Source organism: Cimex lectularius, unplaced genomic scaffold, assembly GCF_000648675.2.
Source record: "Cimex lectularius strain Harlan isolate CLEC.00 unplaced genomic scaffold, Clec_2.1 scaffold32, whole genome shotgun sequence".
Lineage (NCBI taxonomy): Eukaryota > Metazoa > Arthropoda > Insecta > Hemiptera > Cimicidae > Cimex > Cimex lectularius.
Window position 1 is genome coordinate 415,938 of NW_019392689.1, and position 24,483 is coordinate 440,420.

Genomic DNA, 24,483 nt, shown 5'->3' on the forward strand with positions numbered 1-24,483 from the left:
GAAAGTGTTTTTCTAAACTACCTCATTCTTGACCGCTCCTTACAACTTCAACAAATTATGAAACAACCGGTCACTAAGAAACGCACACCCTAAACTAACTTTAAAAAGCAAGGGTTTTCTAGAAGAGGTGCATGGTTCTACAGTGACATCATTAACTTAAAGCTAAGTTTTTATTGTTTTATATGTTTACTTTTACTGTTACTGTTATGTGTTTATTGTTACTTTTTACTGTTTTTATTTTTACTGTTTATGGTGTACTAAAATTTGCACATCTATTTGAATTTAATTCCTAGGGGAATGGAATATTGAAAAAAAGAAAACAAATTAAGACTATTAGTATAATTATTAATAAAGTTTTATATATTTTCTCCAAGGAAAATATTAAATTACAAAAATTCGCTTGCTCAAATTAAATGTGAAATGTTACAAAAAGAGAAAAAAAAAATTAAGGTGTGGTGCTTGATTTAAGCAGTTACATATCGCCATGCCCTCCATGATCCTTCTTTTCTTCGTCCAGTTTAATCATATCGTCGATCCTGAGAATAGTTATTGCTGCTTCTGTGGCAAATTTAAGAGCTTTGATTTTTGAAATAGTAGGCTCAAGAACACCTGCTTTCTTGTTGTCTCTAACAGTGCCCTCATCAAGATCAAGTCCAACCCTAGGAGAGAAAACAAAAATTTAAATGTTGCATAAAAATACAACTTATAAATGTTATACCATTTGAGATGGGCGTGATCTTTCTTTGTTTGGCTTGTGTTGTGATAAGCTCTAAGTTTAGCGACAATATCAGTTGAATCAATTGCGGCATTCACTGCCAGAGTTTTGGGGATAACAAGTAGGGATTTAGCATATTCAGCAATTGCCAACTGCTCTCTGGAACTCTATAATCAAACATAGTGTAAAAAAAAGTTTTAAAAAAAATTATACAATTTACTTACAAGAGATGTGGCAAAGTTTTCGAGGTAGATTGAGAGGGCAGCTTCCACTGCTCCTCCACCAGTTACAACAGTTTTACTCTCTAAGACACGTTTAACAACACATATTGCATCATGGACGGACCTTTCAATCTCATCTAAATAAAAATCATTTGGACCTCTGAGAATAATAGAGCTTGCAGTATGAGCTTTGGGTCTGAAAAAAGATGAAATAAGATAAAGTTCTACTAAAGTAAGAATTTCCTTTATACAGCAAATTCCTCCTGAACTATTTTGCACAAGTTAGCTAAAGTTTTGATCAGCTACATACCCTTTTAGAAGAATGAGTTCGTCATCACATATTCTTTCTTGTTTAACTTCGGCTGCTTCTCCAAGCGAACTTGCTTCAAAACTTTCTTCGCCTAGGAAAAATTTTATAAGCTATTATTCTTATATAGATCAAAACTTGATTTTCTTACCTTCCATGTTTGTAAGTGATGTTAAGAAACTAGCACCGGTCGCTTTGGCAATTCGTTTCAAGTCTTGTTTCTTTACTCTTCTTACAGCCATAGCTCCTCTTTCAATAAAAAGCTTCAACAATAAAATAAAAATTTAATTTTTATTTTTTAAAATAATAATATCAAATTTACCTTTAGATAAGTATCATCAATTCCACCGGAAAGTAGAACGACATTTGCTCCTGCATCAAGGATTTTCAAAATTCTATCCCTGGTAATATCAGATTCTCTGTCTCTAATACCTTCCAACTGTTCAACATCTGTGACAAGAACCTAAAATACAGAAAGTTAAAATTGACTTTGGGTGCTACTAAACATTTATATCTCACCTCTACACCGAGTTTCATTTTTGTTTTTTGTAGAGAAAAATCTAAACAGGCAACCTTGGCATTTTCCACCCTATCGACCATACCCATGCTGGCAATTCTGCAGTTAAGAGCATAGCCTTTGACAAGTATACTTTCGCTCACTTGTCCACCATGAGCTTTCAGGATGTTTATGGCTTTGATCGGATATACTGCCTTTCCTTTGCTGTCGGTTACTTTGACAGCTTGAACAGCATCGACGACCATATTAGCAAAAAAATCATCGTCGCTGGTTTTATCATTAAGGAAAAAATCATTCACAAGAACAAACAAAACAAACATTTTGTACCTATTGTTTTTCAAATCTTTTGTAATAGATTATATGGGTGTATTTATAAGGATACATAGAAATAATTTTGCTTGCAAGGGAAGTTTTTGCTGTGTTTACAATACAATCCTTTCCAAGTTCTTCTACAGTGATGCAAAGGTGTTCTTGAATGTATTTTTGTGCTTCCCTGAAAAACACAAAATTTTATATAAGACAATGGTTCTAAATGTTGCATAATACAAAGACTTACTTGCATGCTAGCCTGTATCCACTAATAATGGAAGTTGGATGAATCTTTTGTTTAACAAGTTCATCAGCATTTTTAAGAAGTTCTGCAGCAATGATAACCTATATCACATCGTAATCATTATTTCATGTTTTGAAAAATAAACGAATGTTATGAAATGTTATTGGGCTGGTGCAAAATTAATGCAGGTTTTTAAAATTTATTAATTTTTGCAGGTGCTTGTCATGTAAAGAAAGCTAAATACTCAAATCTAATTTATGGTTTATAATAAATACTATAAACTCTTACATTTTATTCAAAACATTTTGGCTTATTCACTAATTTTCATGGTCCGCTTGACCAATTAATATCTTTCAATTAATGAAGGTTTTTAGTTGAGATAAAAAAGTCATTGTCACGAGCGGAATTCGAACCCATGATCTTCAGCTAGATACGCCGTTGCTCTACCACTTGAGCTATCGTGACTTCGATTCACTCAGACACTAACTTCCCATCTCAACCCCTACTTTTGCATTTTTCCTCAAGTGGTTAGAAACCTTAATTGACCACTTATCCGTTGTTTGCCATCTGGAGCAAACTGGTAAAGTAAAGAAGCTCGACAAGCCTAAAAAAATCGACACTTTGAAATTGTTACTTCTCTTCTGTTGCGCCACCAAAATGATCCATTTCTCAATCGAATCATCAAGTGCGATGAGAATTGGGTTCTGTACAATATCTGGAAGAGTCAGACAAGCATTAAGTGTCAAAACACTTCCCAAAACCGAATCTGCACCCAAAAAAGGTTAGGTGACTGCTTCCTGAATTATGGAAACAACAGAATAAAAGCGCTTATTACACGTTAACAAAGATATATATAGATTGTGATAGAAAATATTTAGAATAAATTTTCTTCCTTTTATAAAAATTACTAGTTTTGACTGCTTTTCATACCTAAAATATTTTTGCACAAGCCCAATGAATTTACAAAGAAATTTAATGGTGTCCTTTCATTTTATTGTTACCGTTTTAGTGAATTCTGCCTCTAGGACACAATTTTATGGTAATAAAGTACCATCCTCATTGTTACTGATATGTCAATGAATTTTACCAATTCACATCCAGAAATATATCCATGATTCAATATACGAGTGTAAAATATGAGTTTGATTTGGCTCTCCTTTATTTTTATTACCTAAGACTCAATGGGTAACCCAATTTCCAAGAAAGACTTACCATTTCATGCAGAATTGTATGTAGGAACATAATTGTCATTTACAATTTTTTGGAATTCAGAAAAGGCATCCTCTTTTTCCCACACATTTTCTTCACTATCACCTGCATTATGGACAAATCTACCTACGTTAGAAGATAGTATTTTGAATACTTTTCATAGAAGGAACTTTTAATGTTTTATCTACATCCAAACTATGAAAATAAAAGCAGATTTAATTCTTCTACCATATCTAACATTAAAGATATGACAATGTCTGTAATCAATATCATCTATGTAACTTTAATTCAGACCCATTTTTATTTATAAATAGCAGATTTCTTTTAATAATATTTTTTATGTAATTTTTTTTCATTCTGTTGGTATTATTACATTTTGATGATGTTAAATTTATGCTGACAGTCAACAAATAAATCTACTATTGTTTCCCTATTATAATGGTTATATACAAATTGAACTAAAGAAAGTATAGCTGCTAAATAAAATACTTACAACTGAGGTTGTTCCATCACCAATTTCCTCATCCTGGAGTTGAGCAAGGTCGACCAAGATTTTTGCTGCCGGATGATCAACTTCAAGAAGCTTGAGAATTGTTGCTCCATCATTTGTAACAGTCACATCCTAATGGTAATGATTTGATTAAAGTAATGACTGTATATAAAACCAAGTGTAAACAGAAAAAAAAAATACTTACACCAACGTCATCAACTAGCATTTTATCAAGACCAACTGGTCCAAGTGAACTCTTTACAATGTTAGCAATCGTTGAAACGGCCATTACTAAAAAGCAGATTTTAATTATAGAAATAATGGATACAATAGTAATACTTTTTTTTTAAAATGTGTGTTTGCAATAACAGAGATCTTATAAACCCCTAGAGTTCCAATGCTTTATAACTGAAGAGCCCATGACCTATCAGTCTTGACACGATTTTGAAACAGACTGGCGGTATGCATTGCTTTGGGTGTCAGCTCAAGGCTACAACTATGGACAGCTCATTGATTCGGTTTTTCTCTCAATAAATGCTTTGGTCAAATCCCATGCGTGTGTCATTACCCTAAGACTTCCTTACCACTCAGCCAATGCAGTCTTTTAAATGCATAGTATCTTAAGTGCACAATGCTGTTTCTCAAGTGGGCCAATGATTATACAAGGCAGCTGTTTAAAAAGCACAAGCGACTTTATGTGGTGAAAAGGATGGCCCTTCATTTTCTATTAATTTGTAGGATTGGATTTTGGTGTTTTAGTCATAGATGTGTTGATTTTTCCATTTTCTAGATACTGCATGTAATTCCAATGTTGCTGGACAGTTCATACAATTAATATTATACATTACCCCGGATTGGTAGGATGTTGGTGTTGGGTCTTTAACTTTGGAAAAAAGTATAAGTACTGTTTTATGGTTTTTAACAGTTATTTTAATGCATTCTGAGAAGAGAAAATTTACTTAATTTGTGTTATTGGTATGCTGCGAATTTTTGCAATAATGTCACAACATTACAAAAATTTCATTTCTTTTAATTTTCATTTTCCTCATCATACCCTTCCTTAACATCTTCATTTTCATTAAAATTATGTCAAATATTGAGCGTAACATGGAGTTGTATGTATATAACTGGATGACAATGAGAAATTCAATAAATATTTATACAAATTAAAAACGGACATAGTTTTATTTACTGTTAGTATTCTTTCTCTACTTAGTACTCTTTCTAATAGTAGAAAAATAATTTAGCCCTGAAACAGAGAGAGAAATTCGAATTTTTGTGAACATATGTCAAAATTATGCTGCCGGTTTTTTGGTAATTTAACAGAGACTGATCTGTATCTCCTCGTACTGCGAGCAACGGTTTTTTGTGGTTTACTCTGGGGCCATACAACCACTATCAGTAAAGCAATTGTATACATCAACACGGTGTTGATCACAAAATTGTAATTATAAATTAAATCGGATTTGTAGGATGTTGGTGTTGGGTTTTGTGACTGGAAAAAAGTGTATGTACTGTTTTATGGTTTTCAAAAGGTATTTTAATGTGTTCTGAGGAGCGAAATGTACTTAATTTGTGTTATTGGTGTGCTGCGAATTTTTGCAATAATTTCACAACATATTTTATAATGTGTGGTGATTAGTGACTGTTAATCGATTTTCCACATCCTAAATGTATTTGTTAAATGGAAACAATGTTTGTAAATCCCAGGCCCTGAAGATGATCTCAATAAAGATCGAAATGTTGGCACGATAAAGAAAATGTTTTTCTGAAACCTACATCACACCAGACTGCATCCCACGATTTCTGAATAATTAGTAATGTCACAACATTACAAAAATTTCATTTTTCTTCATTTTCATTATCATACCCTTCCTAAACATCCTAACAAACATAACTGGATGACAATGAGAAATACAATAAATATTTGTACAAGTTAAAAATGGACATAGTTTTATTATTCTTTCTAATAGTAGAAAAATAATTTAGTCCTGAAACCGAACTACAACTTTGAAAAACCTAAACCCTTCCAACACTTCGGAGAGAGAAATTTGGATTTATGTGACCATACGTCGAAATTACGCTGCCAGTTTGTTGGTTATGCAACAGAAACTGATCTGTATTGCTCATCTTGCGAGCAACATGAATGTTTTGTTGTTTATTCAGGGGCCATACAACCACTATCAGTGAAGCTGTCGTATACACAACACGCTGTTGATCGCAAAATTGTAATTATAAAGTAAATCGGATTTGTAGGATGTTGGTGTTGGGTTTTGTGACTTTGGAAAAAACTGTATGTACTGTTTTTTGGTTTTTAAAAGCTATTTTAATGAGATATGGGGAGAGAAATTTACTTAATTTGTTATTGGTGTGCTGCGAATTTTTGCAATGTCACAACATTACAAAAATTTCATTTCTCTTAATTTTCATTTTCCTCATCATTCCCTTCCTAACCATCTTCACTTTCATTAAAGTTATGTCAAATATTGAGCATAGCATGGAGGCGTATATAATTTTATAAAAGTTAAAAACTGAGTTTTATTTTTTTTTCTAATAGTAGAAAAATAATTTAGCCCCTGAAACTGAACTACAATAGATGTAGTTTGTACAGAAATTTGTGTGCTGTCAAAATTCGAAAATTATTTTTATACAATTAAATTTTAATATTTCCCTTTTCTTTTAATCGTTGTTAAACATAGATTCGAGCTTAACTTCAGCAGTTAATGAAGTTTAAAGAAGCACATGGCTCGACGTCTAACCTGGAATCGGCATACCGGTGATAGTGTAGTCATATTACCGTTTTGTGTCCTGACAGGTGCTCCGGACGTCCTCTGCCCAGGAAGGGAAAGCGCCACTCCCAAAGTCGACATTTTCAATTAGTAATGAATTTGCAGTCAAACAAATCACATAAAAACAATCTGAATGCAACGTTCAATACTCGGTCCCAATGGGTGTGAATGTGAATGAGATCTCTTTCTAGTTCTTTTTGTTTCAATAGAAGCGCTAGTTATGGTAGCCGTTTTCAGATGGTGCTGAGAGCTGGCACATTCTCACGAATCAACGTCATTTTATGAGAGATGTAAAAACGCCTCTGCCATCAAAACAAAAAAATGATTAAAAATAAAATTGGTTAAAAATAATAAATTGTAATAGTATTATTGAATTCAAACTCAAAGAACTAAGGAAGAACAAAAACACCGGGACCCCAGAAAAAATCTATTCCATTCTTGTAGAATTGTTTGAGTTTTATTACATTAAATCAATGTTTCTTCTTGCATATATATAAGCAGATCAAAGGTCCCTTTTACAAAGAAAATAAATAACGAGGTTATAAACAATTTAATAGTAAATAAGAACAAGTAAATAACAAAGTAGTAAATAAACAACATTGATAAAATAACAAAAACACAACAACAATTAATGATTATTGGAAGATCAGTACAAATATTTTGAAGAAACCTAAAATTTCTATATTGCGTATATCATTGTTTAAATTCATTTTCACATCGTACATGTATAATCCAATGTTTGTAAATCCCAGGTCCTGAAGATGATCTAAATAAAGATCGAAACATTGGGACAATAAAGAAAATGTTTTTCTAAACTTACCGCATCTCACAATCTCATCAAATAAATAATGATTAATAATAATAATAATCCCAAGATATGAGTAATCATAATTAAGGAAGTACACTTTGGTCTTTCAAGGGGAAATACATTCTATCCACACTTATGACCTAGAAAATTTTCAAAGAGATTACACTGGCAAAAATATCCTCATAAGATCTGATAGCCAAGTTGCTATTAAAGCATTATCATGTAAAAAAATCACATCAACATTAGTCAATGAATGCATAGAAAATCTCCAAAACCTGGAGAAACACAACAACCTAATAACTCGGTTGGCAGCGCACAAAGGAATTTTAGGCAATAACTAAGTAGGCACACCGGCCAGAGGAGGATCTGCAAGAACATCCATAGGCCCCGAACCTATACTTGGAATAACAAAAACAAATACAGAATCCTCCTTTGCAGAATAGATCTGAATAAAACAAAAGAAGTGGATAAAATCTAGTGGCGCTAGACACAGTAAACGTATGATGAAAAAACCCTCACGAAGACTGCCAAACTCACTGCGTTGGAGTGAGGTAGACTCAGAGGAGTGATAGGACTATTAATCAGTAACTGGCTCTGAGAAAACATCTTCACAACGGGGGGTATATAACGATGATCCCATATGCAAATTATGGAATGAGGAGTAGGAAACAACTACCCATATCATCTTTGAATGCGAAGTGACAGCTTAATGGAAATTTAACCTATCATACAGAAAAAACATAGGGAATGAAATTGTAGCAACAACAGTCAATTACCTAATACTTCTGAGAAGAAGAATTGAGTTGATTACACTGAACTAGGGAACTAGGAATGTAGAATAAGCCAGAAGGCTGCAATGCCTGGGGAGCACAACCCCTGCTTCCTATTATCCTCATCACCATCACCATCAATAATAATAATAATAAACAATAAACTATATTTATATATTTTATCTAATAGAAGTATTACATTTTATATAATACAACTATATTTAATTCAAAACAATCTACAAAATTATTGTCTTTAATTTATGTTTAAATGTATTCAAATTTCTATGAAAAAATCAATATTTGGACATATCTTATTTCCTTCTCTTATTATTCTATTTATTATTACATATTATAAAATATGTAATTTGTTTTACAAAAAGATACATTAAACATAGATAAATGCCTCGTAGCATGTATTGGGGTAAAGTGATACATGAAATGAGGTTAGTACATTGGTCATGTTAGTCGCCCATTGATTATACTGTTAAGAAATAGAAGAAAAAAGCCTTCTGTCAGGTAGTGGTGGAGGATTATAAAGAGAAACAGACAGTTCTGAAGTCGAAACGAGAGGAAATCGAAAATGAATGATTCTAATAAATCTATTAGGTTTCATGGTCCGATTGATCAAATAAATTCTTTTCATTTAATTAATCTTGAATTTGAATCTTAATTTTGAACTTGGTCTGAATATTCAGAATGAGAAGAAAAATGCGGATTCCATACAAGAGTAGAAAATTCAAGGATAGGACAAATGAGTTTCCTACAATGTCAGTGATGAATTGGGATTATGAAAATTATGAGTGTTTCTTATAACAAAACCCAGAATTTTAAGAGCTTTTTTATTACCACTGATAATATTCTCCTTAAAATCCAACTTGCTATCAAACAAGATACCTAATTCTTTGAGACAGATTACTATGTTTAGCGTGGTATTGTTGAGAGAATAAATATATAGAATTGTGTTGGAAGAATGATTAAAAGAAATTACTGAGCATTTAGCTAAATTTAAATAATTAATTTGATACTATAAACTAAGTTTATCGATAGATTGCTGCAAGATAAGAGAGTCTTTTGTTGATTTTAGAGCGAGGAAAATTTGAAGATTATCAGCATATAATAGAAATGGTGTAGCTTATTGCTTAACTAGGCTATGGTGACTGAAAAAGGGGAAAAGGTAGCTTAAAAAGTAAACTAAAACAAAGATTTAATGTTTATTTAATTATTTCTATCTGTTATGACCCTACTTTTTGCAGATGATTTAAAAATATCCTTGAAAATTAATTCTTTTTTGTCTGCTTATGACTTCAACATGCCTTAGGGGATAGGGATAAAAGAGGTGGCCACCTTGACCTGAGATCTATTGTGCTCCCCTGTTTTTATAACTCATGGGCCAGCTCAGGTTGTTAACCAACCTCCAAAGCCTTGCAAATAGCTCCTTAGTGTACGATATTGCTTCTGCTTTTCCTCTCCTAGTTGAAAGAAAATGTGTCTACATAGAACTTTACAGAAATATAATATGTGTTCTGTAGTCTCCTCCTCTTCCTGGCAGTATCTGCACAGTGTTTTTTCTGTTTTGTCTGTACTCCTATCTGGAGCATGTCCTTTCTTAAGTAGCAATGTCCTGTCAGGAATCCAACCAGAATCCTGGTTCGGTTGTGGCTGCTTTCCAGTAATTCCTTTGAAGGTTTTGCAGATGGCCCTTCTATGAATCACTTCGCATGCCCCATGTCTGTGGTATTGTTCCACCAGGTTTTGGACTCATTAAGGATCCATTTTAAGTTGTACCCTCTTTTATGGTAGGATGCTGTCACAGTAGGTTCAGGACCTAGATAGAGTCCATGTTGGCTCCCTCTAGTTTTACTTTTAATCAAATTTTAACTGTAAAGGTTATGATAACTTTTGAAAAAAAAATTTCTTTCTTACTATAAAGTAAACAAACTAAAGGAATGATACTGCATAAATTTGTTTATTATCAAATATGGAGTTCATTAATCTGATGCCTTAAAAAAATGAATGATAACGTATAAAATGAGTTATTAATTAGATTAATTAGTATTGTACATGCAAAAGAAGGTTTTTCTTCTTGGGTAATAGCAGAATAAGATAAATTTAAGTAAAAGTTAGTAAATTGGACTTTAATCTGAGAGTAGAAAATATTTACAACGCTAACTTTAATGGCTTGTTATGGGATGATGGAATATTATTTTAAACACTGAAATCACTTTCTTCTTTTCTAAAAAAATAAACATAAATGTGAACATTATGCTATTAATTGTAACTTGTATGATATGTTTTACTTTGCAAGCTGTGCTATGAAAGTATTTTTCTCTTTAAGAATGGATTTAAGCCGTGAAATTTCAGTGCCAAACGATTCTTTGATTTTTCCAACTGTTTTGACCTGCATCTGAAGATCTGCATCGAGCAACTGGATTTCTTTCATTGTTCCCTCTTCTACAGTCTAAAAAATATTAATTTTTTGAGAAAATTTATGTAAATATTTATTGATACATTAATAATTGGGCATATTGGTATTTTATTATTTGAAATTCTATTGTTAATGGATAAGAACTCAGGATCAGTAAAAAATGAAGAAAAAATAAAATATACTTTATTGATACAATTACCTTCATGTTTCTTTTAAGGGATTCAACACGGCCTGCAAGTTTAGAACCAAATTGGCTTTCTTCAGTTCTTTGCCTCAATTCCTTTATAAGAGCTTCCTCGTGTAAGACCATGTCTTTGGAGAACTGAATTGCGTTATTTAATTGTTCTTTAAGTATTTCTCGATCTTTTACAGCTCGATCGAAGGCTTCTTTCATTGATCTTGTAAATTTAGTTTCACTTAGAAAAATGCTATATAATAAATTAGAATACTGGTACTTACTTGACTTGTGTACTGACGCTATCAAGACTTGTCCGAAGCATCATTCTTTCTTCATTTATTTTGGCCAATTTAGTTTCCAATTCTTCATTTACTGTTTCAACTTCCCCAACTTTTCGCACTAAACTGCTTTTTTCATCCTCGTAACGGACTTTCAACTCATCAAACAATCTAATTATTTCTGATATAATTATTATTGGTCTTCGACACTTAGCCAATTTGAAAGAAAACAGTCAGCTCCTTTGTCAAGCTTTCAAGGAATAGATCTCTTTTATTAGGACTTTAAAACTATTATTTATAATTGACTTAACGTTTATTCGCAATATTTAATCTCATGGTTACAAGTAAAATAAAAATTTGAATTTACAGTGTATGAGGTGAAATTCTATATCATAAATATAACCTCTACATTTTATCACAGGCTTTAGTGTTTGAACTTCGTTCACCTTTAATTCAATTCTTATAATTTCATTATTCTTGGAACCATATAGTTTCAATATTCATTTATTAATTTCAATATTTTATATTTGTAAAACATGTAAATTAAAGAAAGAAAAAAAAATCGTAGCGGAGTTCTAATGAAGGGGAATCTTATCTATCCTCAGTGAAGGCACAGAGTATTTTCTTTTAAATTGGCCTTATCCTTAATTTTTATTATAAAAATCTAATAATAATAAGTTAAAAGATTATTAAAAGTGTTAACGGCACAAGTGCAGGTAATGCATAATTGTTCACCTTTTACATTCTGTTATGTAAGCCGTGTGAACTGCTGTTGGTATTTTACGTTGGTCCTCTTCTTTGTGCTTTTCGAATTCTTCTAGTAGAACAGAAAATCTTCCTTTTAAGACTGACAACTCAGTTTTAGTTTGGTTGTATTTGTTAAAGAAATCATCTCTTTCCACAATTACTTCATTCACTACAAATAATTCAATTTTACAAACAAAACAAAAATCAAGTTAATTTCTCTAATTTTAAATGAAATGTTATTAATATTTACATTTAGTTTGAAAACTGTCTTTCAGTGTTTCAATTTTTGAGGAATTAAGTTTTAGCTGTCTCAGTAGCAATGTGTTCTGTTCTTTGAGCATTTTCCCTTCTTTTTGAACAGCTAACCAATCGCCATATGTCACATTGCCCTAAATGCAATGAGTACAAAATTTATTATGAATAATTATTATCAAATATTGCCTTAACATACTTTAGTCTCTGAGACTTTAACTGCTTCTCTAAGCTCATCGTTTGCTTTAACAAGCTCTTTGCAATTGTAACTAATTTTTGTCAGAGCGTCTTGCGATTCTTTCAGAAGTTCTACCTTTTCTTTTAGGCATTCTTCATATGCAACAAGCAGAGGTGCAAGGACTGTTAGCTCACCATCAATCCATGATGGATCGTTTTCTATAAAAAATTTACGTTGAAAGAAAGGAGATTAAAAAAAAATCTGATCAGTAATGTTATTCCTCCTAACTTGAAATTTCCAAAGTGTATTCTTCATCTCCATGATTTCTTACATATGATTGATATTTTTCCTGGTATCTTTGCAATTCTTTATTTAATCTAAAAAATAAATAAAATACTATATATACAAATGTTGGATATGTAGTCAATTAAAATGCATATTTTATCATTGTGATACATAAACTAAAATAAGTATACATACTTCATATACTATATCAATTAACAGCAATTAATTAAATTAATGAATCTGATTATATAATAAAAATTTCTTTAGTCAATAAAGAAATTAACATCCTACAAAGCGAGTGGTATAAAAAAGTGCAATTACATTTGAATAATGAAATTCCTTTACTTGACAACTAGGTTTTTCAGAAGGAAGACATCTTGTGATAGGATTCTCATTCTTTCTTTGTTTGTTGTTGAAGTGTCACTTCTGTACTCACTCAATTCTGATTCCAGTCTTGCTTTCGCCTCAATTAAATTCAGTTCATTTGCTAAAAAAAAGTTAAATATTGAAAACTAAGTTAGTCATAACATACGATAAGCCATAACTTCAGTAAAAAAAAAAATTTTACTTCAATAATTAAGATTTTAGTATTAAAGTTTGTTTTTCAACATTGTGTCATTTCATTTAAAGAAAGAGAATAGTACATATTAAGCCAATTTATAATATAGAGGTAAAAGTTCAAAAGTTAAGGTTGTAAAAGTTCAAGTTTAAATGTTCAATTATTTCATCTACATTTATGTAGCTTCACAGATCTGACACATTTCAGTATTTTACATCTTTCATGGTCAATGTATTGTGGACAGTATTGGAGACAAAGAAGCTACAAGTTCATCACCTTGCAGATCCCATCATATTTATTTATCAGATTTTTTTGTTTTGTTTTTTAACAGACGTCCTATTTCGAAATTCATGACATACTTTTAAGGGGTGTAGAGGAAACTTCTGTGCATTACATGGATGTTTGCTAGCATAGAAGGTTTACACTTTACCATACTTTTGTCCATCAACTGATTTTGTTTCAATCATTGATCTGTGGTTGATACTGTAGTCAACAGTTTATACCTTATGTCCACATTCAAAATTAATTGCTGTTACATAGTCTATTTTTTATTTAATTGCTAATTTGTAAGCTATAACTTTCATAGTGTGGGGAAACATCAACATTTGTTTCAACATCTTATCAAATTGATAAAATTAAATTATATTTTATGAATAAATTTTTTTAAGCCGTATCTGGTCAAATTTGGGCATTTTTGCTGTATAATATATTTTTTTTTATAGTCTGTAAAAATTATATATTCATACAATGAGATGAAATACAACATTTGACATAGTTCGTTGTGTGCAATGTATTCTGAGGGGAGCTTGCCCTCCCAGTTTTTTGAATAAGTACATATTCATAAGGAAGTCTGCCCTAGACTTCCCGGTCCCCCGCTCCACCTCAGACGCCTGACTGGGTTAAAGAGTTAAGTAATGTTGGATTTATATTGGGCTAATAGGTTCAGATGTTAGGAGTCTTTCATGGAACACTTAAAATTTTTTTGGGTATATGGTTTTTAATTTAAGGTATTTGGGGGTAATTTTGAAGGATACTGTTGGAAACGTAATAGAGAGCATTGAAAATGGTTCTGAGGACTGTGGATCAGAAGGATGTATTCTTTGGATGTTGGAAAGTTTACTGGGGTCCCATAGTTCTAATTGATATGTTCAAATCAGTTTCTGTAGTGTCTTGTAAAGTGTTAGTTTTTCTTTTTGATACTTGTGACGTTTTTGATAATAATTTGTATAGTAGTCAGAAGTGACTGTTTAATTCCTATGTTTTATATTTTAGGTTAGACGTTATTTGAGATAGAACCCAACATAACATACACGGCCAGTTTTAGGGATTGAGGAATATTGTACAATTGGTTTTGTTTTCATTTATCTTAATACACCAGAATTTGCTCCATTTGGCTATTTGCAATACATGACCCTGGTGCTCTTCTAAAGCACTTTTGGCATCAGGATCAGAGGAGCTGTGTTGTCTGTAAAGGAAGCCAGGAGAGTGGATGGTGTAGTCAAGACATCTGAGATGAGGATGGGGAGAGCCAGAGGGCAAAATTTGTAGTTCCTTGACAAACTCAGAAAATTTGTTCTGTTAAGTAGGAATGAACATAAGTGAATTTAGGACAAATTTTAGTTTGTACAGAAGACCCTCAGCGATCAAATCCTTGTTATATGCAAAGGTTCCCATGCAATATTGTTTATGCTCAAGGGATGTGGATGTACACCTGCTTGGTTGTGGAATGTTGGGAAAGAAAGCTATACTGGAGACAAGGGAAAAAGTTGAATAAGTTAGTGAAGTGAATAATTGTTTGGGAAGGATCTTCTACAAAAGATTTGAGAAGAGAGGAAGTAGGCTTTGGTTATAGTAATTTTTAAAAATTATACAACTATGTATGTTTGAATTATTGGGGGAAATGAAGTAAAGAATACGTGCCGCTTGATTTTGAAATGCGACATATACACGTAGTTTACCTTCTTTTTGTTGAATTCCTCTTTGTAGTTCTGCATTGACGACTTTAAGTTTTTCAATTTCCCTTGCTAGCCACCTTCTACTCGGTTTTCCATTGCTTTTTATCCTCACTTTACTTTCAACTTCTTTTACAACTGGTTTGGCCTGTAAATCAAAATGAGTAAATCTTGCCGTCATTAAATTCTTTGAAAATTTCGCTCCTAAGAATTTTTTGTTGTCAGAAAAGTGCTAAAATAATATCCGAGTAAGCTTGGCATGATGTGAAAGACTCAGCTGTGAGCGATCGTTTCTAAATGTGTTCCGTAAGCGAGACCGCATGGTTGTGTACCATTCTTCCTTGCTTGCGCCTCTCCCTGGGGGCTGGTACCGGGGCAGTCCGGTTGTCGCTGTTCATCTCCCTGTGGACAAGGATTTCTGGAATATTGGCCATCATCTAAAATGCCGATTCCCGAGATAAACTAATATTTCACAAGCCGAGAGAGCATCGCCGCTGTTTTCGAGTCGCTATGACAACGATTGCACAAACGAGCTGCGCGACACCACCTGCATTACATCGCGTGACGGGAAAGTTATTACGGTACAGAAAATGTTGTACCACCATGGACACTGCCACTGCCTGACGCTAAGTTTACTACTGCAGATACATTTCCATTAAACAGAACCTAAAAGTTTTATTTTTGAATTTATTATTCTAATATATCCAAAATATACCCTACGCTAGCTGTTAGTATATCATGTCGTCTTGCAACCGAGATATTGTATTTTCTACATTAATTTTTTAAGTCTTTCTGCGAAGGATTATTTAACTTAAAAAGTTATTTATTTCTTAGGCAAAAAACATTGTACAAAGTAGATTTAATAATAAAATTGCTAAGATGGCACCATCACCTATCTAATTTCTGTAATGTTGCCACGCAATCTACGATCAATGAGCAACTGATCAATGAGTTAATTTCAAAATTAATTCTCTGGAATTACAAGCTTATTCTTCTACATTGACAGGCAAAAAATTCCACCCAACTGATTTTTTTTCTTTTTCTCGATCAAAGAAAATTTTGCCCTTAATTTGTCTCATTGTTTTTATCAATAAAGATTTGTTTGTGCTATGTTTTAAATTGGGAATATCAATTAAACGTAAACACACTTAATCCTTATTCCAAAACAAGTATAAAGGATTTTTCAATGCTTAATTTCTAAATTTAAAATGAAGATGATCTCAGTAAAGATCGAAACGATGGCACGATAAAGAAAATGTTTTTTCAAACCTACGTCACACCAGACCGCATCTCACGATCTCCAAATAATCAGGAATTTAAAATGTTTATTCAGACTCATTTGAATTCTGAAGCAAGAAACTGTTTAATTTTCATCTTTGTTTTCTTAATTTCAATTTTTAAACTTAAAAATGCCACTTAGTGCTGAGGATGTTGCACGTGGTGTGGCACTTGCTGATGATGGACGTTCCATAAGGTATGCGGCTATTGCCATCGGAGTTCCTTACGAAATTCTGCGAGACACCGTTAGACGTTTTCGAGAAACTGGGTCCTACCATAGAAGGCCCGGTTTTGGTCGCCCTAGGGTAACAGAACTTCAGGATGACAGTTTTTTGACTGAGAATTTGGCGAAACCGGCACCTGACTGTTGTTCAAGCATTAACTCCAGGAAGTTCTTGGTGTCTAAATTTCTGAAAGCACTGCTCGAAGAAGATTAAATCAGTATGGGACGATGGATTTTCGCCCCGTAAGAGGACCAGAACACAGAGTTGCACGGCTCCCATTTGCTCGAGAACACAGCCATTGGTCTTTGGACGCTAGGCGAGCTGTACTTTTTAAATACGATCTCCAGATTGGCGTGAAAGAGTGGGGAGAAAACAAAATGAAAGGTACGAAGCCTGTAATTTTTCCCAAAGCCGACCTTTTCAACGTAGCTCCGTGATGGTGTGGGCGGGAATTTCAATGGAGAGTCCACAGAGTCGTTCGTGGAGGATCTTTGACGGCCACTCGCTATGTGGATGAAATTTTGGAACATCGAGCGTTTCCTATCAGCGACAATCTTATTCTAATGCCCGTCCACATGTCGCATAACACAGGGTCTTAGCCTGGCCAGCCCGTTCTCTAGACATGAACCCCATCTAATATTTATGGGATAACCGCAAAACATGAAGAACATGTCCATCACTTCCTGATACAATCCACGATCTTGAAAGGATTCTTCGTGAATAATGGGCTAGTTAGGAGAAGGCGAGGTTTCTAGCAAAGAGACATTTTCAGACTGGTAGAAAGTATGCCGAGGCGTCTTCAAGATGTAATTAAGGCAAGAGGAGGAAATACGCGATATTGAAATATTAATTAAAAATCTAAAACAAATTAAAACAAATTTTATCTGTCCGTCTTTTTTTAAATTTTTTTATTTTCTTTAGCAATTTACATTTTTTAAACTTTTTTAGACGAAGACTCAATTATTAAACGTTAAAAAACGTGAAACTTTGATTAATACAAAAATATTTATAAATCAAGTTATATTACAGGTGGGCGGAATGTTTCGCTTGTCAGTCTATTAAACTTTTACAATCAATAAGCCTAAATTCTATGAAATCAGCTTGAGCTCCAGAGAGAAGTCATTCGCGAAAAAAGCAAATACACAAGGTATCTTCATTGACATTGTAGATATGAAAGTAAATGTCGTTTAGGTGCCAACCTCCTTGTTCGTGGAAACCAGTGGAAAAGGCGCCAGCCTCAGCATTACAACTAGAGGCCAGTTCCAGTGCTGTGGATTTTAGATCATTTGTGAAAGACAAATGTACGAATTTGTGCTTTTTCATTGATGGTGGTGCCGGTGCGTCTATTACATCTAAAATTTCAACCGTAAAATCTAACAATGATTTCGTTTATTTGCTGCAAATGAACTTCAAAAGAGAATTTCATTGGCTTTTTATAAACTTTAGTAAGAAACAATTAATTTTTAACAATATTTTAAAATCATTTGCCAAAAGATCCGTTAATAGAGATTTTAACAAAAAAAGACCCTTAGTGCGACCCTCAGGGACTCCAAAAGTTGTTACAAAACTATGTATATGATATTACCAATTTAATTTTACTTTAAGCATTCGTTTCGGCATTTCGCTACCTTCAGTGTGTCTTCGTGATTAATAAAATGTATCAATTAATTATTCTTTTTATCTAAAGTTTTGGTTGAGATGAAAAAGCTAGTGCCATGATCGGGATTCGAACCCACGACTGGCTCAGTGCGCCGCTGTATAACTACTTAAGCAATAGGTAACTTCAATCCACTCGGGCATCTCATCTCAACCTAGAACCTTCCGAAATAGCCCTCTTTTTGCCATTTAAAGAATAATTAATTGAAATAATTAATATGGTCAATTGTGACCGCTAACCATATATGTATTAATATAATAAAATGTAAGTTTTATAGATGCTTTGGGTTTTTATCTTTTAAATGAAATTGAATGAAAATAAAGATGTACAGAATTTAAACAACAATTTTAACAAGGTAGGCTGCAAACTTACTAAATTAAGGTTTTTAAAAAATATAAATATTGGTATTCCTATAAATTGATTCATGTTCAACAATTGTAGATGTTGATGATGTGAATTTCACTCAAAATGACCTAGTAAGAATAATCACATGGCATTGTTTTAAGTTATGAACCAATATTTAAAAAAAATTGTTAACCTTTTAATTTAATGTTTTTTTTGTTTTATTCACTTGAAATTGTAAATGTAATAACAAACCTATTTTATTTTATTTTAACTATACGTTTTGAAAGACTCGATCTCTCTGAATAGCACTATCGATTAAACTTAAAACTAAATAAATATATTCTCCCTTGATATATTTTTATGCAAACAAGCAAGCCTAATAATTATATAGAGACGATAAACGTGTAATTTGTGTTTTATCTACTTTAACTAATAAAAACAAAGTATGAAAGTTTCATAGAAATCGGTTCTGTAGTTCTCATTTTTACGATTAACACACATACGAACATTCACTTTTAAATATATAGATTTGGCATTATTAAACTTCGTTTTAAATTAAAATCTGCTTTTAAATTATTTAAGCAGATATTCATTATTACCAGAGAATTTGGAAATTTATTTGCCCTATGTTCAATCCCCTTCGTATGGGTTGCTTATTAAGGTAAAAGCCTTAGAGTGTACAAGGCAATCGTAGGGACCTTCTGACTTAATAAGCAGCGTAATTTACACATATAAAACTTCATAGCATAAAGTATAATGTTTTATCTCAATGAGTTTACTACAAGTAATTATTGTATAATAAATCCACAGTTTTAATTAATAAAATTTAAACATGTCTGTTGAATCATTTCAGCGGCAACAAAACTAAATTATTAATCTGAAACGAAATATCGCTTGAATCTAAAATCGAGTCGAGCTTTTTAATGAGCTTGAGATGGGGTTGTTTGAATTGTTTCTTTCCACCATTGTGGAGGTGGTCTTTCTTAAATATTGACATAAGACGAGTCGGAATTTCCGGTTTCTTTCTTTTCCCCTATCTCAAAGAGCTTAAATTACTTCTTGGAACATCTGCTTTTATTAATGTATTATTAGAACTTAAAGTCAAAGAAAAATTGAATATTTAAATCGTCATTTGTTCCAGTGACTTTATCAATAGTTAAATTTCGAATAACAGGTAATTAAAATTTAGTTAAGTTCTTGAAACATTTGCGGCCCAGTTGTTATGGTTAAAAAATACATTAGTTGTATAATACAGTCGGTCAAACCGTGGGCCATGGATAGTATGAGCAAAACAGAGAGAATAATTCAATTAATTAAGGTTTTTACTTGAGATAAAAAAGTCAGCGTCATGAGCGGGATTCGAACCCACGACCTTCGGCTAGATACGCCGCTCCTCTACCACTCGAGCTATCCTGACTTCGATCCTCTCGGACACTAACTTCCCATCTCAACCCCACGTTTCGAATTTCCCTCCTTTTTGCCATTTTTCAAAATTCGAAAGATGGGAAGTTAGTGTCCGAGAGGATCGAAGTTACGATGGCTCAAGTGGTAGAGTAGAGGCGTATCTAGCCGAAGGTCGTGGGTTCGATCCCGCTAATAACACTGACTTTTTTATCTCAACTAAAAACCTTAATTAATTGAAGTGTATTAATTGGTCAAGCGGACCACGTAAACAAGTGAATTTAGAGAGAATAATGTTGACCCGACTGCGAATAGACTACACTAGACTGACGCATGGTCATCTCTTGGCGACAAAAAGTCAACGGAGATGCCCATTGTGCGGCGCACAAATAACTGTTAAGCATTTACTAACCGAATGCGAACTATTGGCGCCGCACAGAACAAAGTATGGCCTTTCCTCGAGTTTGACAACACAGCAATGACAACAGCAAGAAAGAAATCGAATATCTGAAGCAAATAAATGCATATAGTCGCGTTTAATACTTCTCCACACGTGGTTTCGTTTTCCCTTCCTGAAGTGAGTGTATTTATTGGCGAGAATGTGTGAGTGTATGGGTGGGTAGTGGTCGGAATATCGAGTACACCACAGACCCACCAAACTAGCATAGATATCTCTTTGTGTGTTTTGGGTAGAATGAATGTATTTATTGGCGAGAATGTGTGAGTGTATGGGTGGGTTGTGCAGGAATATCGAGTACTCCACAGACCCACCGATTTAGGTTAGTATTAGGCTATAATATCTTTTAGAGTGAATGGGCGGAGGCACTGTTGTAATATTAAATGCGCCAGTGGCTCCGCATTTTTTTTTTTAAATTTGTAAATACAGAATGATTGGTTACTGTTTGAGTGAATGCGTTAGTGCGATAGTGGTGTTTGTATGGGTCTATGTTGGAATATCAAATACCCCATAAATCCACCAACCTAGGTTAATAGTTTAGATTAGTTGTAATTTTAATTGTACATAATGTATGGATGTATTTGTTAGCATGAACGAGGGCGGGTCTTCAGAGGAATATCGAGTACTCTGAAACCCGCATATAGGCTAGGCTAGGATTGAATGTTAGTGAATGAGACAGATTCAGAGCCTTTTCTCCACGTGCGGGAGAGCTAAAATGTAGAAATAACGTCGCAGAACACAACCAGAAAGATCGCCAGACTTCCTACAGAAAAGCTAACTTCAAAAAAACAATTAAAAAAATGTATAAATAAAAATAAATACAATTTTAAAACATGAGGTGGAAGAAATGTGAGGTGCCGGCAATAGCCCAGGCAGCTAGCCGGCCGAAAAAAATTATAAGTATATATAAGTATATATAATTTATAAATAAAACTTAAAAAAAAAAAATATCCAATGATGTATCCAGCTTTTATTTTCAGGTGGGAAAATGAAATTTGTATCGATCAACGAAGCTGAACACCTCAGGCTGAACTCCGGCCAAACCGACTTTGTAAGCTAACAAGACGACTTAGCGGCTGCAAATATGTCTTATCGAACGGTAGGAAAATCAAAATCACATTCAAAGTACAAATTAGACAATACAAAGACAACATTAAGCTATATAATTATAATTCAAACAAACATACAACTAAAACTGTTGTACTTGAAAGGAAAAATTTGAACATATTTGAAAAAAACGTTGACGCTAAATATTCAACAAATGATATGTAATATATCAAACGTAATAAGCCGCATTAAATAAATCACAGCTTTTTAATAAAAAGTAATATTTTTATTTTCTGAATAAAAAATATTATTGAGAATGTAGACCATTCTGAATCATTATCATTTCCATTTTTTAGCCTTTTAATCGATCCAACACATACAATATAATGTTATCCTTACGGCTATCGAAAAACATGCAAGGCAATTTTTCACATAAAATTTAAATTTTTCCCTTGAACGCTATGTATTGAACCGAGTAATAATACTTCAGCTGATCTAGCAATCCATGGACTTATGGTAGGTTTGGCTGGAGTTTGATTCCCCAGAAATCTTATAAGATAAAACTTTTTTTTTTGTTGAAATAATTTTATTCTGTTGGGGATTTTTACACACTGCTCACGCTTTTTTATGATTCACTTTTTATTGCCAATACATATTTCAAATCCTGTGTACGTATGCCTTTCAAGGCAAGAAAAAAAGAAAAAAAACGAAAAAACAAACATAAATTATAACAAGCCAAATTCAATAAATCTATTTGTTTATTTAAATATGGATACCATCCTTGTAAAAAATATGTAATGTATCACAAGTAATTATATAATTATATAAAATGAGCTCATCATGCTAACCCTATTGATATTAATCAAGAAGTCACAATAGCTCTAAGGGTTAGAGCAGCGGCGTATTGGGTTCGAATCCCGCTCGTGATACTGACGTTTTAATCTCAACCAAGACCTTAGATAAAAATAATAATTGATATTAATAATTATTATAATGCTTACACGTAATAGTTTACGTGTGTTATTTTAGTGACCGGTTCTTTCATAATTTGTTGGATTCGTGAGGAGAGGTCAAGAATGAGGTAGTTTAGAAAAATATCTTTTTAATTTTTTTGCCGGTTCGACTTATTATTCGGGTCATCGTCATGGCATAAAGTGCGGAACTATTCTGATTCATGTGAAATTGTTGCCACAACACATGAATAGGTCCACATTTTTTGCTCTGAAGATGACCCGAATAAAGGTCGGGACGTCGGTAAAAAAACGAAAAAGGTGTTTTTCTAAACTACTTCATTCTTGACCGCTCCTCACGAATCCAACAAAAAATAATAATTTACAGTAATATTCATATGGATAGAAGATGAAGACAATTTTTTTTACGCGCATTGAATATTTATGCCTAGATTGTCAAGATTTGTTTAGCAAATTGTGAAGTTGGTTCAGAAAAATATAAATAGAGGAATTAAATAAGTTAAATATGGTATGTCATTTGCGGAGCACATTAATCTGTCTAGCGGTGAGTTTTTGCCACAGTTGAAGACTAATCTGCGTGTTTTTAGTGGGATTAAGTTTAGGTGTAATTGAAACTAGTCATAATCGGAAAAGTTTATAAAATAACGTATATGTACTCCTTCATAGGATCTGACTCATAGACGAGGGATCATCCTCACCCGAGTAGCCATGCAGGGTTGACACATACTCTTGGTTTAAAGTGTTAGATGTATATCTTTACTCGCGAACATTCGGGTTTTCCGTTTGGTCTGGATGTCTGGAAAAAACAAACATACTTTTGGGCCAAAGCCGTCTCGGGATGTAGAGCAAGGTTGCTCGACGATCGTATTTACCACTCGGACCGTTGGTATTACAAAGGGGAAAGAATATAGGTGGTTAATGAGTATAAATATCTTGGCATTCCCTCACCCCAGATTTCAGACGAATTCATTTGAAGAAAAAAGTATCATTAACGAAGTTTGCAATCAACGAGACGTGGTCCTTTTTAATAACTCAAGAGGTCATCCCATTAAATGTCAAGTATCAAGTATTCAACTCAGTGTGCCGTTCAATCCTATGTTACGGTTGCCAGGCTATCAACAATTTGATTCAATACAAAAAGTTCTAAAATATTTTGTCCGTTAATTATTTCCATTATCAATTCCAACCGCAAATTATACGATTCACTTAGATACATCGCCGGATCCATTATACATAAACACTTTACAGCTTCACTTTTCATTCATTTCTTAAGGGGACCCGGAAAAAGTGTTGCGTATCAATCTAACCAAAAATTTTTATTGGCTTAAAAAAACTATTACCATTTCTGGATAGGTCCAAGAATTTTTAAAATTGGACCACGAGGAGTTAGTTAAAAAAATTACTGAATTAAGAATTCCTATTCCAGGAGCGAGCGCCATTTCCTACAAATGCCAGCCACTACCTCTTTCCGTGGCCTATTTTCCCAATACCAGACTAGATACCTAGAAAGGACCCAAAACAACGCAAACAGGTCCACAATTTGGCAGAGTTGTCTTTCCGAAAGGTTCATCACGGTAGAATCGATAGGTAAAGCGAAATAACGAAAAAACTTTTGGGGAACTACGCCAGAAAAACAGCCGCCTTGAAAAGCAAGGTTTTTGATACAAAAGGGACCAACCAGTTTAAGTTGTGCGTTTCAAAATTTTTATGGTGTAACATAAAAGGCATTTAAACACTTCTACGAGAGCTTTTCCGAAAATAACAATTATATAAGGAGAAATAAATGTTCAAATATTAGAAAAATGTGTTCAAAAGTTTTCTTCCTATAGATTTTTTGCAGACGAAAAGTTTCAAAAAAGCTCGTGTTAAA

The 24,483-nt window shown here is 33.1% G+C and overlaps 2 protein-coding genes across 2 annotated transcripts; both read right to left on the minus strand.

The window, feature by feature from the left end:
* Window positions 1-395: 395 nt before the first annotated feature.
* LOC106665113 (T-complex protein 1 subunit alpha) lies at window positions 396-6,998 on the minus strand. The gene is made up of 12 exons (XM_014391323.2): window positions 6,810-6,998; window positions 4,218-4,303; window positions 4,016-4,144; window positions 2,317-2,414; window positions 2,143-2,253; window positions 1,763-2,027; window positions 1,566-1,706; window positions 1,395-1,506; window positions 1,247-1,337; window positions 940-1,132; window positions 719-882; window positions 396-659 (listed from the first exon to the last, which is right to left on the minus strand). The coding sequence occupies exons 1-12, from the start codon at window positions 6,880-6,882 to the stop codon at window positions 473-475; spliced, it is 1,650 nt and encodes a 549-aa protein (XP_014246809.1). The 5' UTR covers window positions 6,883-6,998; the 3' UTR covers window positions 396-472.
* A 3,495-nt stretch (window positions 6,999-10,493) lies between these two features.
* Window positions 10,494-15,909, minus strand: LOC106665140 (girdin-like). Its single transcript, XM_014391358.2, has 11 exons — window positions 15,566-15,909; window positions 15,240-15,381; window positions 13,068-13,209; window positions 12,726-12,814; window positions 12,459-12,655; window positions 12,258-12,396; window positions 11,996-12,176; window positions 11,264-11,431; window positions 11,004-11,202; window positions 10,677-10,837; window positions 10,494-10,612 (listed from the first exon to the last, which is right to left on the minus strand). Exons 1-11 carry the CDS (start codon window positions 15,668-15,670, stop codon window positions 10,585-10,587), a joined length of 1,551 nt encoding a protein of 516 aa, XP_014246844.1. The 5' UTR covers window positions 15,671-15,909; the 3' UTR covers window positions 10,494-10,584.
* Window positions 15,910-24,483: the final 8,574 nt, after the last annotated feature.